This window comes from Petaurus breviceps, unplaced genomic scaffold (assembly GCF_028583685.1).
Source record: "Petaurus breviceps papuanus isolate PSGF00001 unplaced genomic scaffold, PetGlider_PUasm1.0 90625, whole genome shotgun sequence".
In the NCBI taxonomy this organism is placed as follows: domain Eukaryota; kingdom Metazoa; phylum Chordata; class Mammalia; order Diprotodontia; family Petauridae; genus Petaurus; species Petaurus breviceps.
The window spans coordinates 7,144,672-7,162,126 of NW_027187289.1; the positions used below are offsets into that span (position 1 = coordinate 7,144,672).

Here is a 17,455-nt window from a genome sequence, read left to right on the forward strand (position 1 = left end):
CTATAGAAATGTGTGGTGATGGTAGACAAACTGGCAGATCTATAGCACAGAGAGTAGGAATAGGGTGAACTGAAATTTTCTAGTTTTTATACTTTTCTTGCTGAAATTCCTTCTGCTTCTTTAAACTCTATCACAAGAGAAATACTGGGGTTACAAAGCTCAAATACTTGTTTGGGGACAATAGCAGCTAAAAAGTTACTATAGTTTGTAAACAGATTGTGATTCTTTATTATGAGCTATTTAGGCTTGCATGTTTTATCTGAAGCCTTGAATTTTTAAAAATAGTATGAGCTTGGTCTACAAAAAGTGCTCTATTCCTAAAATGTAATGTAACTCTGAAACTTTTTTTTTAAACAGATGATAGAAGCCATAAATCATAAATGTGATCTTGTCAATTATAGCTATGGAGAAGCAACCCACTGGCCGAATTCTGGGTGAGTATAAATAAAACTTGACTAATGATTTGTGATCACATCTATAAAAACTTCCACGTAATCTGTTGAATCCCTAACCCTATTTTCTTCTTTAGCTTGCTGGTTTTTATTACTTGATTTTGGGGCAAGGAAAGTTAGATGGTAGAGTTGGTAGAGTGCTGGGCCTGAAGTCAGGAAGTTTCATCTCCCTGCATTCAAATCTGGTCTCAGACACTAGCTGTGTGACCCTGGGCAATTTACTTAACCCTCTTTGCCTCAGTGCCTCATCTATAAAATGAGCTGGAGAAGAAAATGGCAAACCATTCCAGTATCTTTGCCACCCAAATGTGGTCACTAAGAATCAGACATGACTGAAACACAACTAAACAACAGCAAAATATTATAGTATTTTCATATGCAAAATCAAGCAATAAAAAACATCAGGCTTATAAGAAGTATGGGGTTAGGGCACAGCACTCAAAAACTTAATCAGTGACAAATTAAAAAAAAATAGGAACTAATAAATATATGTCAAATAGTTTGGAAACACATAAGTATTATAATAGTGAATACATCCACAGCTTTAGGCTGTTGATTGACTTTATTGAGACAAATTCACATTTTTCAAACACATATTATAGCAGAACTTCTTGAACTTGTTAATAATATTGAATGTCATCATCAATAGTATGATGAGCAATAAACAAAAGAAAAGTATTAGATATAGCTAGATTGTGACTTAACTATATTTTCTAAAACCATGAAGATAAGCTATTAATCTCATCTTTCTTTAGTTTAAATAAAATACAATAGGTAAGGCATCAACCAAACTTAAATATAACCCTTGCTGAGAAATCAACTTGCCCTGATGTTGTTCAACTCTCATAACATTTTGTATCATTTCATTTTCTATCTGATCTTACTCCTGCTGCTGACACCTGTTATCTGACTAATTCAGCCTTGTGCGCTTTATTTTCAAGATAAATTTATTTACTCGTGTTGTGCCAGCATTCTTTGAAAGCTCATTTACATCAACTCCTTCTTCTTCTTCATCTCCTTAATTTTTAAAATTCATCAATTTCCCCTTTGTTTTGCTCTTGCTTAGCCCTTTAGAAGGCTTAGTAAATACTAAGTAACATGCTCAACCTCTTCCTCTGGCTTATTAACCCTTTTCATGATGAATTCAGTTCCTTGCTTCCCATCATAGCTTTAGCTGCTAGAAGGCAGGGTCCTCGTCTCATTTTATCTTTGTATCCCAGCCTTCCGCATGCTATGCTCCACATAGTCAGTACTTAATAGATATTGAATTGAGTTTGCTCTTTCTTCTCTCTAATCTGCGTTCTTCCATCTTTTCTACCAGCATATTTCTCTCAGTTTCCCTCCAGCCCAGCCAAGTTCTGCTGTAATTAAAACTTTCTAGAGATGATATGTATGTCCTTTTTCCCACTTTTTTTTCTTTACCATTTTAGGTCATCCCTATAATTCTTTTAGTTGTATGATGGGCCGTTCCTGATATGACTGACTAATCTGTTTTTTTTTTCACATTCAAGTAATTTGTACTTTCTACAAAACAGCTTAGTATTTGAGTTCCATAGAAAATGTTGGAAAATGTTTTGTGCATTCAAGGGCTTCTGTCTCTCTTTCAGGAGGATTTGTGAAGTTATTAATGAAGCTGTGTGGAAGCATAATATAATCTATGTTTCAAGTGCTGGGAATAATGGTCCTTGTCTCTCCACAGTAGGTTGTCCAGGTGGAACTACTTCAAGTGTAATAGGTTAGTTCTTTACTTAAAAAGCCATTTGTGCATATTTTGTTCTAAAAATTTTTTATTGGTACCTATGATAAGATTCAGTTTGGTGTGTTGGAACAGTAGAGCCAGAGTACCTTAAAAGGAAAAAAAAAGATATATTGTAAAATACCCTCTGCCTAGTTCACTCTCTCCCCACCCTCAAGAAGAATTGAGTTCTCTAGGGGCAGAGGCTATTTTTTTTTTATTTTTGTAGTTCCTGCCCCCACCATATTACCCAGAATAATAGACCTACACACACACACACATTTTTTTTTTTAAGTGAGAAGAAATTCTTATTTCTATTGTAAAAGACAGGTGGAAATCTTTAGTTGACATACAGTTTTTCTGAATGGTAAAAGAGATCTGTATTATAGTAGAACTCCAGTTTTTTCTTATCACTTGGCATTTGTAAAACAAGAGTGACTGGAAGATTTGAATGTTACCTCAGCCTTTAATATTATTTTAAATTTGTTCTATGTGCATGATAATAATAAATAAAAATAAACAAAAAAGAGTATTGCATTAGGTGCAGTGTACTCCAAGACCCCATTTACTTCTACCAAAAGGCTTTAGAACTCTGAACTCTGATTCCTCCTGATACCTCACTACCACCTCTCTATAAGCTAAAGTCCCCTATCATTCAAACATTTCCTTTTCCTTTTGCTCTACTCTTTAACAACCACACATAACTTTTTCTTTAAATATGTTTGGGGTTTTTATTACTAAGTACTATAGGAAAGCTTAGTTGGGAAGTCATAAAATAAAACCATTGGAAAAGCTTATAGAATTATAAAAATGTTATTAACAGTTAATTCTGCTCCTACATGTATTAGGTCTTAGTTTATTTTTTTTTTAGTTCTTCCTCTTGTTCCTAACACATCTCTTATTCCCATTTTTGTCTTCAAGCATAATCTACCCACTTTCATTTGGGCTCAGTATTAGATAAATCAGACTGTATATTTCTGAGTGATATAGATTCAGTTTGGAAAGCTTATTTAGTATCAAGACATCTGGAATCTTCCCATCTAGGTCTTAGCATTTGATACAGGAGCTCAGGCTTATGGCAAGACCCCTTTTATGTACTGTATCTACCCCTTTGGAACAGTTATGTGACATAGAGGATAGAGTGGCAGGCATGGAGTCAGGAAGACTCATCTTGCTTGTGTGGCCTCAGGCAAGTCACTTAACCCTGTTATTTTTCTGAGTTCCTTATCTTTAAAATGATCTGGAGAAGGAAATGGCTAACTACTCCAGTATCTTTGCCAGGAAAATACCAAATGGGGTCACCAAAAGTCAGACATGACTGAAAAACAACTGAATAACAAAAATCTACCCCTGCCTCCTTTGTATCCCACCAACCTCAGATGAGTAGTTTATGTTGGTATTCATTTCAGGGATATATCCAATTGGCCTTCTTCACACTAGTCATTGACCTATAGATTATCTTTTCCTTCAATTAGATCTCCAGGTAAGAAGGAATTTTTCTTTTTTTAGTCCCCAAATAATTTCATCCACAGGGTTTTGCCAGCTGTTGGAAGCTATCTTGCTTTCACCCACCCATTCTCAAGTAGCCTAAAACAAATTCACTAGCTGAATTTGTAGTGGCTGTTATCTTCTTTTTAGCAAATTAAATTCCTGCTGTCTCTAAGGGCATGTCATAATATCACATTATTTGCCATCATAATCCAAATATTCCGGAATATTTTTAAAAATCATGTTCTTCCACTGTTGGTTTCATTTTCCCAGGAAAAGATTTTTAGCAGAATGACCTTGAACCATAGGCCATTTTTTTTTAATATTTTTGTTTATGGCTTTTTGCCACCATTTTATTTCCTGGTGTACCCTCTCACTTCCTTTTTAACAAAGAAATAAAATAAAACAAACCAATAAAACAATGAGCATTTAACAGCATGTGTAACATCTTTTCATAGTTCATCTTCCTCTCTACTGAATAGAGGAAATATCTAGATTGTTAATCCATTCTATAGAAACGTAATTTTATTTAGCTGCTACAAAATTAGAGAAGTTTTAATTCTACCATGTAATAGAAAGAAGAAAAGACAATTTTTGGTTGAAAAAGCTATTTTTACACACCTGAAGGCCCACTTAGGGTAATAGAAACAAATTTTGTTTTAAGCCTGGCATCATGATCCCATCACTTTTAATATAGATTTCAAGGAATTCATAGATTTTTTTAGCAACTACAATTTTCTCCTTCAATTTAGGTCACCACCAAGAGGTGGCAGCAGAGAATGATGATTTTAACATACCTTTCCCTAGTTCAAGATGACATCTCTTCCTTTCGCTTTCTGTCCAGGGCTTTGAACACAATTTTCCAGGATAGCTATAACTTTTTTTTTAGTTAACAAAGCACTTATTTTCTCTATTCTCTTCAGTTAAAAAGAAATGCCAAATCCTGATAACAAAATAAGCACAGTCAAATGAAATAAATTCTTACATTGTCCATGTATAGAAATGTATTCTCATTTTGTCTTCCAGCTCAAATTCTATAAGAATATATAACTTTTGAAATATCTAAACTTAATGCTAATATGGTAGGGTATAGTGGAAAAGTTAGAAGTGCTGAGTTCTAATCCCAGCTTTGCTTTTTATGCAGTAGATGTTGGATGGTTGATCTTGGTATTTAATGTTCTTTTTGGATCTAATTTCTTTATTTGTAAAATGAGAAGTTTGGTCTAGATAAGCTCTAAGAGTGCTTAAATTTTATGATTCCTATGAAACAATCTTTAGTTAAACAGCAAACATCTAGCTTCTAACGATTAGCTGCTTTCTTTTCCTTTATTTGAAGGACTCTAAGTAAAAAAAAAATCCTCTTTTCATCCTCCACTTATCTTTTGTATCAAAACCCTTTTGTTTAGGTTATTAGCTCTGACAGGATTCTGCTAATTTTCTAATTATCTCATGCTGGTAGATGGTTCTATTTTTGGAAGTTCTTTCTTATTTGGAGGGTTTCTTAACTTTAAAGTTTTCTCTGCACAGTTTCCCTAATGAAAGAGTCATCAAGAAAGGAAGGTATGAAGAGGTGTTTCATTTTGTAATTTATCAAAAGCCTTTCACCATATAAGGTTTGCATCTCTTTTTTTCATTCTTTTTTAATAATTCCCTATCAGGCATTCTCATTTTAATCAAACTGTCCTGCTGACTAACTTCTGCATAGAATTTCTCTTCCTGTCCTGGTAATGCCTTTATACTTGTGCTCCCTTATGTCTAAAATATCCTTCCTTTTCATCTCTATTTCATAAGAGTTCTAAATTCCTTTAAAGCTCAGCTCAGATCCCAATTTCAACAAGAGTTTTCCTAATCTTCCCAGTTATTCACACTCTCTTCATATTGAAATTGCTTTGCATATACTTGGGATATCTTGTATATATCTGCCCAGTAGAAATAAGTACTCCTCAATTGTAGGAATGCCTTCATTTTTTATCTTTGCCCCCTTGGTACCTACACAGTGCCTTATGCATTGTTTATACTAAATATTGGTTCAACTGAATTGAATAAGTGGTTTGTGATCCATTTCAATAGGTATCTTTTTTCTTTCTACCTGAATTAAAATGACAAAATCATAGAACTATTAGAGACTTCAGACATCATCTAATCCAAACTTTAGATTTTTATGCTGCATATGCCTTTATGTCTGTTCTTAATGCTATAATTTATTGATTATTTAAACTAAAATTATGCATGATACTTAAAAAAGATACTACTTACAAAAATTGAATACCACTTTTGATGTATTTTTTTTTTAAACAAAAAGATAAAGGAACTCCAAAGAAGTGGGAGGAGGTGATACTACTTTATTTTTAATACAAAAAGTCAGAATGTATTGAAAATATTTTCATGTTCATTAGATAATTTAACTTAGTTTTTAAATTTTCCACAAGTAATTCAGTTCTGTAACTTTGCATGCTCAATTATAATAAATTGAATTCATTACCTATTTTATCAGTTCTGTGAACTGTATATATTTGTGGATGCTTCTAAGTTTTAGTCTCATTTATCCAATTCAGTACAGATAATGTACAGTGCTAGGACAAGGCAGACACAGAATTTAAGTGAGACATAGACCCTACTCTTTAGGAGTTTGCTGCAAAGTCTTGGGATGGCATGCACAGATTAGCAGATCAGACTCTTGTGTCTACGCTTGACTTAGAGTCTTATTTCATTATTTTTATTTATAGTGTTTACTTACTATGACTTCTTACTTACAACTAGCAGAAATTTTAAAAATGCAGATCATCACATTTGTTGAAATGGAAAAGGCTTTGGCCTCTGAATTAGGACTATAAACAGCAGAAGAGGCCCTTCCTATGTCTACCTACCTTAATCTGAGGCCAGAATTGTGTGTATAGTTTAGGTTTCCATATTTAACAAACTGTTCTATAGGTTTACAATAGTTAGGAATAACAAATCAGAAGTAGAAAGGGTGGGTTGGAGCTTCTAGAACCTAATGTTGAGATGTGATAGCTAAATGAGGGAAAGAAAGCAACAGAACCATCAAATAAAAAACCGTTGGATGCCACTTAATACAGTTGCAATATTACGTGATATGGAATATTGTGTTTCCTAACCATGATGGAAAAAAACCAATGCAATCTTATCAGGCAACCAATTTTGTAACAATTATTGGTCTAGGGAAAGGAGTAGTTCATTTAAAGTAAATATTACTAATGAATCTTGAAAAACACACATAGAAACTATTTGTAATTACATCTTGAATTCTCTGCCTCCTACACCCAGGTTGCATGATGGTATTGTATAGTAGAAAGGACATTCTGCTGCTATGTGACTGTAGGAAAATCACTTAATTTATTTATTCTCAGTGTCCTCGTTTGTAAAATGAGTGCATTGGACTAGATTATTCCTAAAGCTTCTAGCTCTGAATTCTAAGTATTCATGTTCTTTCTGAATGCCTTGAATTTATTATATTTTTCTGTTCTGTCAAAATTTGTCATACCTTAGCTTGTCATTTATTTTTATTTGTATTAAGTTTCTTCATCAAATTGTGAACTCTGTTAACAAATGTAGTCTGTTCTTTGCAACTTTCTCTGAAATCTTAATACAATATATTTAATAAATGTTGTAGGTATATCAGTTAAGTAAAAATGATTTTCTTTTTATGCAATAAAAATAATTACAATTAATGGAACAATTATTATTTCCATATTACATAACATTGAAAAGTGTTTATGTTTTTGTTCTAATTGTTAATTCTGAAATCTGTTTTGTAGGAGTTGGTGCTTATGTTTCTCCTGATATGATGGTGGCTGAGTATTCACTGAGAGAGAAATTACCTGCAAATCAATATACTTGGTCTTCTAGAGGCCCTAGGTAGGTCAAAATTAATATCTTGAAGGTATCGAAGGTATAATGGGAAAAGAACATAGAAGACTTGAATTAAAACCGAAGTTCTTATATTTAACAACTGTATGATCTTAGATTAGACCAACCATTTTTCCCTATGAGAGCTTCAATTGCCTCGTCTCCAAAATAGTTGACTTTGGATTTAGTATTTGAAGGGACACTGGAGTTAATTTATGACTCATATGTCAACTATTGTTTCCCCACAAGTAGACTCTGTAGATAGAAGTTTAATTTCGTTCTTTCTCCTTATTAGTTATTTTGGCCATTTCTGATTTTGCTGATATTCTTTGTGCAAAGTAAAATGGTGAATAAAAGAATGAAACTCAGTTCAGTCAATTTAATGTATTTCTGAATGTAGTCTGGGGAAAAATAATAATTTGAAAGTGTTTATAGAATAACTTCTTTTTCAGGTTTTAGTGTAACCTGAATAACTGTAACAATGTGACATTCTTGATATCTTTAGGATAATTTTATAAATATTTTATCTTATATTGCTAAAGCTTAGAATTATGATAAAGTCAAATGTTCCTTCAAGCATTTGCAGAGTTTCACCATAATTACAAACTTGGAACACTCCTTTTAGGGCCCATTCCATTTTTAGCTTTTGAAGTAATAATTTGGATCAGGAAAAATTCAGGCTGAGGACTAAATGCAACTGAATAGTTTTAAATGGGTAGATTTATTCCCTTTTTTAGGTCATGTAGCCCCGTGCAAACTAAAAATATCCCAAAGATAGAACACTTTCTCAAGTGTTATTTTCATTTTTTTTCACTCTTAGGGTAATGGTGATTCTGTTCAGTGAGATCACTTGGTAAATTAGTGGTGATACACTAAGGGCAGTGTTTATGGATTTTCTGCTATAAAAACTGCCTTTGGTGTTTAACTGGTATTCCAGTACAGATGAGAAAGGAAAGTAACTTTAGCCCTATAACGAATCATTATTCCTTGAACTTTTATTGCCTGTATTGCTTATTTAAGGTTAATTTTTTTTTTTAATTCTTAGTACTGATGGAGCACTTGGAGTGAGTATTAGTGCACCAGGTGGAGCTATTGCTTCTGTTCCTAACTGGACGTTACGGGGAACCCAGCTTATGAATGGGACATCTATGTCCTCTCCTAATGCTTGTGGAGGCATTGCTTTGATACTCTCAGGTAAACAAATCATATGAGTATGTCCATCCTTTAATGCATCTGTGGAAGCATCCATATAGGTATTCTTTCCAGTGATAAAAATTGCAACCTATTCATGCCTTCTCATACTATGCAAATTTCTCCCTTGTTCTTCTATAAATCCTCATAGAAAATATGTCCAGTTAATCAATACATTATTTAAAACATCTCTTCTGTGTTCAGCACTCCTAGGCCCAAGGGATGCAACACCAATATTGAAACAGTTTCTTCTCTCAAAGATTGTTCATCCTGTTGGAGGAGTCAGCATGTACAATCTATACAAAATAAATACAAAGTAAGAAAGAAGGAGGGAGAGACCTAAGAGCTTTAGGTATTAGGACAGGCTTCATTTAGAAGATAGGGTATGAATGAAGTCTTGAACAAAACAAGAGGATTCTGAGGTGGAGGTGAGGAGGTAGTGACATTCCAAGTATGGAAAATAGATAATACAAAGGTATAGAGTCATGTGTGAAGAACAGTAGAAAGGTCAGTTTTGTCAGACTGCAAAATATAAGAAGGAAATGTGTGATTGTCCTAGAAAGGTAGATTGGGGCTAGATGGGAAGGACTTTAAATGCCAAATCAAGAAGTTTATATTTTGTCCTAAAAGCAATAGTGAGCCACTTAGAGAAGTGACATCGTCAGGCCTATAACTGTCCAAATTGTGGGGTTCATCCTGTAGTTCTTTTTGTGGGTAGCAGGCAGAATAGTTTTTGTTTTTGTTTTCAACATGGAAGTAAGTCATTGGTAACTAGTTTTGTTACCCTGCCATTCATTGTTCCTTTGATCTTTGGCCACATACAGTTACCACTGTCTTTCACTTCCTCATGGCCCTTTGGCCACCCAAAATTTTTATTTTGCCAGTGTGATGTGATGGCTGGAGTGCTGGCCAGGACGTAATGGGGATAATGAGGGGCAATCTGAAAGACCTGGAGTCAAATGTTGTCAAACATTTTACCAGTTTGGCAGTCTTGTCAAGTCGCCTAAATATGGTGATCTTTAGTTTCCTCATATGTAAAATGTGATAATGGCATCTACCTCACAGGGTTTTTACTTAATGAAATCATGAATGTAAAAAATACTTTAAAAGCTTTAAAAGACCATTATGAATTTTAACTATTATGTCAGTGAAATTGTTTTTTTATTTCCAAATGAGAAGCAATATGCTCTAAAACAAAAAAGACTACATGTAAGCACAAGTTGAAAGAAAATGTTTCCTGAAGCCAGGATATCTACAAATGGGACTTTCTTTTCCTATATTTTAGGACTGAAAGCTAATGACATTCATTATACAGTTCATTCAGTCAGAAGAGCACTGGAAAATACTGCAGTGAAGGCTGAGAATATAGAAGTATTTGCTCAAGGACATGGTATTATTCAGGTATTGTTTTCGCATACTAGAAAATGAATTATAAATTATTAAAATGACAGCCTAGCACAAGCTCATTTTAGGATAATCCCTTTGAAATTTTTGTTTTATTTATCTAAATCTTCGGTTGAAATATTCCATTCTTTTAGTTAATGTAGTTTCTTGTTCTAACAAATGAGAGAATATTTTTCTTATTCATTCTCAGTGTTTTGTGTTTTAAGCAAAGTATTGGAATGCAAATAAAGATAGAACATGGCTAAGAGAATGGATAGAACCTTTTATGATAGATTGGGTGACTTCTAAACTGAGATTACTTAGGAACAGGAGCATAAGCAAAGTTAAGAAGGAGTGGAGGTGAGACTGGTCGTATTTATAGACTACTACTAAATGAATTTTTGTAGACTAAGCTACTTTGCCTTTACTAAAACCATTGTTAAAATTTGAAGAAGAGATTCTCATGACATAGTTACTATGTAGATTTAGAACTGATCATTAAGAAAATATTTTTCTTCTAATTTGAAAATAGAAATTGAGGCAGAACTACTTAGCTTTTACTAAAGCCAGAGGTCAATACTCATTTATTAAGTAAAAGGCATATTCTTATTGTAGAGTATAATATAGTCAGTATTCTGTTAGTAATTTGTTAGAAGCTTCCTCTCCTCTCTACACTAGTAGGGTTTTGAAGCTGCCAGTGGTGAGTGAGTGGTGAGTGACCCCAAGACCAAAACCAGGATGAGATCGGAAAAGGAAACTAATGAAGCAGTTTAATTACACTACAGCATCAAATATAAAAACCGTTTTTGAATGAACAGCATTACTGCCCTTTATCATTACATAGAATTGGATTTGACAGGATTTGAAGAATAGAGATATGTTTTCACACAGAAATCATTTTAACCACTGATTATTTTTAAATTATTCACACTTTAAAGAGTGGAATCAGAGAATCACCTCTTAATTATTTGTAGGCTAATGAACAACTTGTTAATCTAAAGTTAAATTTCAAAGGACCACACATAAAATCACCATCATTTGAAGCCTAAAGTTCCACCCTAGGTAATTCAATGTATTAGTTAGGGCTATTCCTGTAATACTCTTAAGAGTGTAAGCCTGTATTTTTTATGGTTGGTTTAAAATTTTAACCTTTTTGCACCAAATTTCTTCTGTAGTTTTTGGTGATTTGCAACCAAGCTAGTTTCTAGGCTTAAACTTATATGTTCCTTATTGTCGATCTGTTGTTCTACTTAGGTTGATAAAGCATATGACTACCTCGTTCAAAATACATCATTCACCAATAAAATAGGTTTTACTATTACTGTTGGAAGTAACCGTGGCATCTACCTCCGAGATCCTGTCCAGGTAGCGGCACCTTCAGATCATGGGGTTGGCATAGAACCTGTATTTCCTGAGAATACTGGTAAGTAGTTAATATGTAAGGTAATTTTGTAGAAATTTTTATAGTCAAACATGATGAATGTGTAGATACTATGCATTAGGTTCTATACAGGTATAAAATAGCGAAGTGCTAATTATATCAATTTCCAAAATTATAAATTAATAGTTTAGAAATAGTTTTAGTTGTAAATTTTGTTTAAATACATCATCATGGCATAGAGTAGATTAAGAAATAGTTTTAGTTGTAAATTTTGTTTAAATACATCATCATGGCATAGAGTAGATTAAGAAAATATTAGTAACTATGTGATTCATGAGTTAGGGTGGCAGCATGGTTCAGTAGAAAATGATTTGGATTGGAGATGACCTGAACTGAGATCCCAGCTTGGCTATATACCTTGGGCAAATCACCCTCACTGGACCAGTTTCCACATTTGTAAAGTGAATAGGCAGAACTGTATGGCATCTAAACTTCTAGCTTTCAATCTGCAATCCAGTAATTTAAAAATCTCCTAACTGGGGGCAGCCAGGTAGCACAGCGAGTAAGAGCACCGGCTCCAATGTTGGGATGACCTGGAGATCGAATCCCAGGTTCAGACACTCAGCACCACACCCAGAAATAACTGGCCGTGTAACCTTGAGCAAGTTACTTAACCCCGATTGCTTAAAAAAAAAAAAAATCTCCTAACTGTATGAAGTCTTTGATGAAAATTTAAGATAGTAATAAGTGTTCTTTTATAGATGATTCTATGCAGCACACCACATCTTTAGTGATAGTTGATTTTGAGCTATTATGTTTTACTGATTTTTTTAAAAGATAACCTTAAATAGGCATATGTTAAAATCATATATGTTAGAGATTTCCTCTTCATATATAAGCAAAGAGGTGATTTTGTTCAACAATTCTCTGATTATCAGTATCAAGCAAGGCATAAAACAGGAGCATATATGCTCACCAAAGGACTTCCTGTGCAGTGTTCAAATTAAAGAAGGATTCCATGCTGATTATGAGGTTTTCCAGGAGCTGTTGTTTACTGGTGACATTGTCCTGATTTCAAGGCACATTCTAACATTCTTTAATCATCTCAGAGAGGTCCATGGCCTAGCAATTCCTACAGGAAGAACCAAGTGTACAGATTATGAAGTGCAGTTGATTGGTAGTCATTTAGAAAGAGGTAAGAATATATAGACAGCATAAATGTGGTACTGATGTGCCTGAAATAATAAGAGTTAGAGGAGAGCCTAAGTAGAACACTGATTAGATCTCTTATGTAGGGTTTTTGAAAGGACATGGGTAAGAGTAACTCAGCACAAGGAGGTATGTATTGGTTGCACTATACATTGGTAGAGAGAGTACACTTGTCAGTGAGATAAGTCATAGATCCAAGGAAATTTCATTTTTGTCTTTATCAGCTTTAAGAAAAAATTTAAGTCTTTTGCTAGGCATTTTAGTTCACGTTTGTGATCCCTGCTACTGAAGGAGGCTAAGGCTAAGTGGCTACCTTAAGCTATAGTAGGGCAAGAGCCAATCAGGTGTCTCCATTAAGTCTGGTATCAGTATGAGCCTAAAAGGTCTACAAGGTTTCTCAGAACAGGTCAAACCTCCTAGGATAATGAATATTGGGATCATGTTCATGAATGGTTGTGCCTTCAGCCTAGGTACTATAAGAAATTCAGTTTCTCTTCTTCTCCACCTCCCTTCTCCACCCAAAAAAAGTCAATCTTGATCCACATAATGCAAATTGTTAGCTCCTGAAACTTTCTTCTAAGGGTGCTATTGAATTTGTGTCATTTTTTAGAAATTGTACTTTTTTGATATTTTATGAAATTCCTAATCTCTGTCACTTTGCATCTATGGGAGGAAACTACTTTTGATGAGTGAGAAATAAAACCAGCTTGGGGCTTGACAAGTTTTTCTTCACATATGCTAGGATAAAATTGTATGTACTGTCTTAGTTATGGATGAGTTAATTTTTCACACAGCACATAACCAGTATGAGGTTATTTGAAATTGTATATTGACACGGATTAGATCTTTTGTTTAAAATAAATACGTTAAATGAGAAAAAATATTGATATGTATCTTTTTTTTTAATGGCAGATAATTCTGAAAGAATATCTCTTCAGCTTCACTTAGCTTTAACCTCAAACTCATCATGGGTTCAATGCCCTACTCATCTAGAGCTTATGAATCAGTGTAGACATGTAAATATACGTGTGGATCCTCGGGGCCTGAGAGAAGGACTACATTTTACAGAGGTATTTTTTTAAATTCCTTATAAATATTCCTTCTTTTTTCTACCTTTCTACATTTAAGTGAAAAACTCCAAAGTAATTATTGCTTTCTAGGAAATAGAGTCTCATAACTTACCTGGTTTAGTTGCTAATTATACCATGTTGATATTAAGTTAAGAAAATAAAGAAATGTGTAGGGTACAGTGCTATTTCTTTTTCATTCCAATCAGGCGTCTTTTAGACTTCCCTCTAATTTGAAATTTTTCTTGCTTAAATTAAACATGGGTAAAATAAAAGCTTTAGGTGATGTAGTGGAAGAGCACCAGGCCTAGAGTCAGGAAGATCTGAGTATAAACCCAGCCTCAGACATCTACTAACTGGGTGACCCTGGGCAATCACTAAACTTCTGTTTGCCTCAGTTCCTCATCTGTAAAAATGGGGACACACTGGAGAAGGAAATGGAAAACCACTCTAGTATCTTTGCCAGGAAAACTCCATGAACAGAATTCCATGGGGTCATGTGGATTCGAACACAACAGAACTACTCGGCAACAGCAACAAATAGGAAGCTTGCTTTTGTACTATAATAAATACTTTAAAATTGTTGAATGGACAGTGGCACCATTTTTAGCATTTAACATAGAAACTGTTACTACTGAAAATCTTGTACATGGCACCAACATGCTAGTACTTAATATAGAATAATTAAGCCTAATTCCTTTTTAAATGAGACACTATGTCATAGTAGACAGAAAACTTTCTTTGGAACCTGGGATACTGAGTATGTTTCGCCTCTGACACATACTGGCTCAGTGACTCTGGACACATCACTTAGTCTCTCGGTGCACTGAGTAACTCTAAGACTATAAATTGCAGAGAAGGTGCAGTGGATGGAGTTTGCTTCTCTAGACATCCCTCATGCCAGTGAAATCACAGATCCATTCCTTATCCCCACTCTTCTTTTAAATACAGAATTCATGTGAATTAGTGAGATCTTAATTATATTTAAATGGTTCAAAATGTAGCCAAATTGTTTATCAGTATTCTAAATAGATCACAAAGGTTCTATGTCTTTTTAAAAATAACCTCCAAACTTGAGAATTATAAAGCTATTTAATTTGTTCAAAATTTATCTAATTATCTATAGGTAAGACAAATATGCCTTTGTTTCTGTCATACATGTTAGGTATTTTTTAAGTCCCTGAAATGTAAATATGGAGCAATTTATTCTACATCTGCATTTAATAATTGGTTTTATTTTTCAGTATAATTGTAGTAACTTTAACAATTTCTTATTCTTTTTTTAAAAGGTATGTGGTTATGATACATCATCACCTAAAGCTGGCCCTCTATTCAGAATTCCAGTAACTGTCATCATATCAGCAAAGTGAGTCTATATAGCATATTGTTGTTGAACTCATGTGGAATGTTTATTGGTTATTGAAGTAATATGGTATCATAGAAAAAGTGGTGGGTCTAGGAAAACTTGAGTTCTGATCTAAAGTTTACCACTGCCTTAGATTTGAGCACTGTACTAAAACCAGAAGTCTCGGGTTCTCTTTTCTAACTCTGCTAACTATAATGTGACCTTAGACATCTGCAAAATAAAGATCACTTCATCTTATGGATCTGTTTGAGATCTTGGGTAGTGGATCTAAACAGCATAGTTTTGTGACCTTTCTCTAGCAATACTCAACAGCTCGGAAACAAGATTAACAAAAACATATTACACAGAAGAGACAAGGTGACTTAGACTAGAATGACTAGATGACTAAAATGACTTGTTTGGAACCAAAGATCTAATAGACCATTACAGCTGGAAGGAACCTTAACCAAGTATTTTAATTAGATATTTGGATGGGACTCTTATGCATATAGTTTAAGTGCTAAATGAATGTGCATTAAATGGTTTGATTAAGTACTAAATGTTATGGCACTCAATAGAAGTATAAATATGATTTTAGATCACTCAGTCTTATCATAAGTTTAAATTTACACAATGTCTAATTAGACCTGTGACTCGGATGTTTCCTGTCCTTCATTGATTGCAAGGAAGACATAAAAATATTTTATTTTTCTCTTACTATTTCTTAAATGGATGGGACAGTACAAAAAGCACAACTACTGCACTAACCCCACATGATGGCCAAGAGGAAAGAGCTAAAAAATAGATTAAACCAGTCATGTTGTTAATTCAATGTTACTTCATCTGGAGTAGTATGTGGTAATGACTGATTCCAAAGGGAACTTAAATTACCGTCATAATTTTTAAGACAAATCAGGAGTAAGTTTTTCTTTGCTAAATATTATATTCCTTTGGAAAGATCTGTCATTCAATATTGTGCATAGTGGTTCCAGACACAAGTAGAAATGAAAGTTATTTTCTATGTGAAAACTATTTAAGTTTGAAACAAAAATGGGGTTTAAGATTTTCAAGGATCAAAGTATTCATATTCAGTTCATCCCACAAATGCTTACAGAATATGTGTTTGCCATGTGTTCTTTTTTAACTGCCTTTATATGTATTAATTTTATTTTATTTTTTCAGAGTAAATGAATCATCACATTATGACCTAGCCTTTACAGATGTACATTTTAAACCTGGCCAAATACGAAGGCATTTTATTGAAGTTCCAGAGGGTGCAACTTGGGCTGGTAAGTGAAAAGAAAATGTTGGTTTTTACTAACATTTTACATGTATTGTGTCCCTGTTTTACTAATTACACTATGAAAGAAGAAAAAAGCACTGTTGTACTCTGTTTTGAAATGAAGACTACATGCATGTTTTTGTTTTAATTAAGCAAACAATAGAAGAGTAGTACACATATTCAAAAAACATTGTAAACTTATTACTTTGGAATGTGTTTTTTAATGAATCAATTTTATAAGTACATAAACCATGTATATTATTCTTAGGAAGAAATTAATTTCTTTTGTATTAAGATAAGGTAGTTTATCATATATTAAAATTCATTACATTAACTATCAAAAAATTGTTAAACATTTGTGATTTCAACTTTTGCTTCAGATAGGGTCTCTTACCATTGCACAAAATTATATAATGTTAGAACAATGCTTACAGGTCAAAGCAACCAAAATCTTCCATTTTTGAACATATGGAGAGAGAGAGAGACCTTTAATCTGTTCTAATTTCTTATTTGATATTATAAGGTACTAAGAAAAATAGCTAGCATTTATAGATCACTTTAAAGTTTGCAGAGCATTTTACAAATATTTCATCCCCACAACAAGCCTGGGAGGTAGGTACTTTAATTTACTAGCCCCAGGGTCACATAACTAGAAATGTTTCAGGCAAGAGTTGAATTCAGATCTTCCTGACTCCAGGTCCAGCACTCCATCCACTATATCTCCTAGCTGTCTCTTATGTTAAAAAAAAATACTTAATAGTTTTGACTTACTAATTCAGTGTTACAGAATTAAATACTTTAGTCCTTTTGAGATGTCTATATGTTTCATACATTACTTGCATCAAAATAAAGTATACTCTTATTTATTGATTATCTATTAATGGAAAGAACCAGGGTTGTTATGGATCTAAAATAACTTTGTTTTGCTTTGGAGTATGTATACATTTAAATAAAACTATGCTTGATGTTCTTATTCACTTGAATAAAATAACTGATTCTTAGAAAATCTGACCCAGAAAGAACTGTGTCCAGTTTCCTATCAGTCTCTTCTACCC

The 17,455-nt window shown here is 33.5% G+C and overlaps 1 protein-coding gene across 5 annotated transcripts in view; it reads left to right on the forward strand.

Annotated features, from left to right (window-relative positions):
* TPP2 (tripeptidyl peptidase 2) overlaps positions 1–17,455 on the forward strand; it is a 96,312-nt gene that overhangs the window by 34,675 nt on the left and 44,182 nt on the right. For all 5 annotated transcript variants that reach the window (XM_069064212.1, XM_069064209.1, XM_069064210.1 and 2 more), the window contains exons 8-16: positions 358–434; positions 2,060–2,187; positions 7,452–7,551; positions 8,588–8,736; positions 10,019–10,134; positions 11,371–11,539; positions 13,619–13,776; positions 15,063–15,139; positions 16,301–16,407. In XM_069064212.1, the coding sequence (XP_068920313.1) occupies positions 358–434; positions 2,060–2,187; positions 7,452–7,551; positions 8,588–8,736; positions 10,019–10,134; positions 11,371–11,539; positions 13,619–13,776; positions 15,063–15,139; positions 16,301–16,407 (1,081 nt within the window). The remainder of the gene's footprint in view (positions 1–357; positions 435–2,059; positions 2,188–7,451; positions 7,552–8,587; positions 8,737–10,018; positions 10,135–11,370; positions 11,540–13,618; positions 13,777–15,062; positions 15,140–16,300; positions 16,408–17,455) is intronic.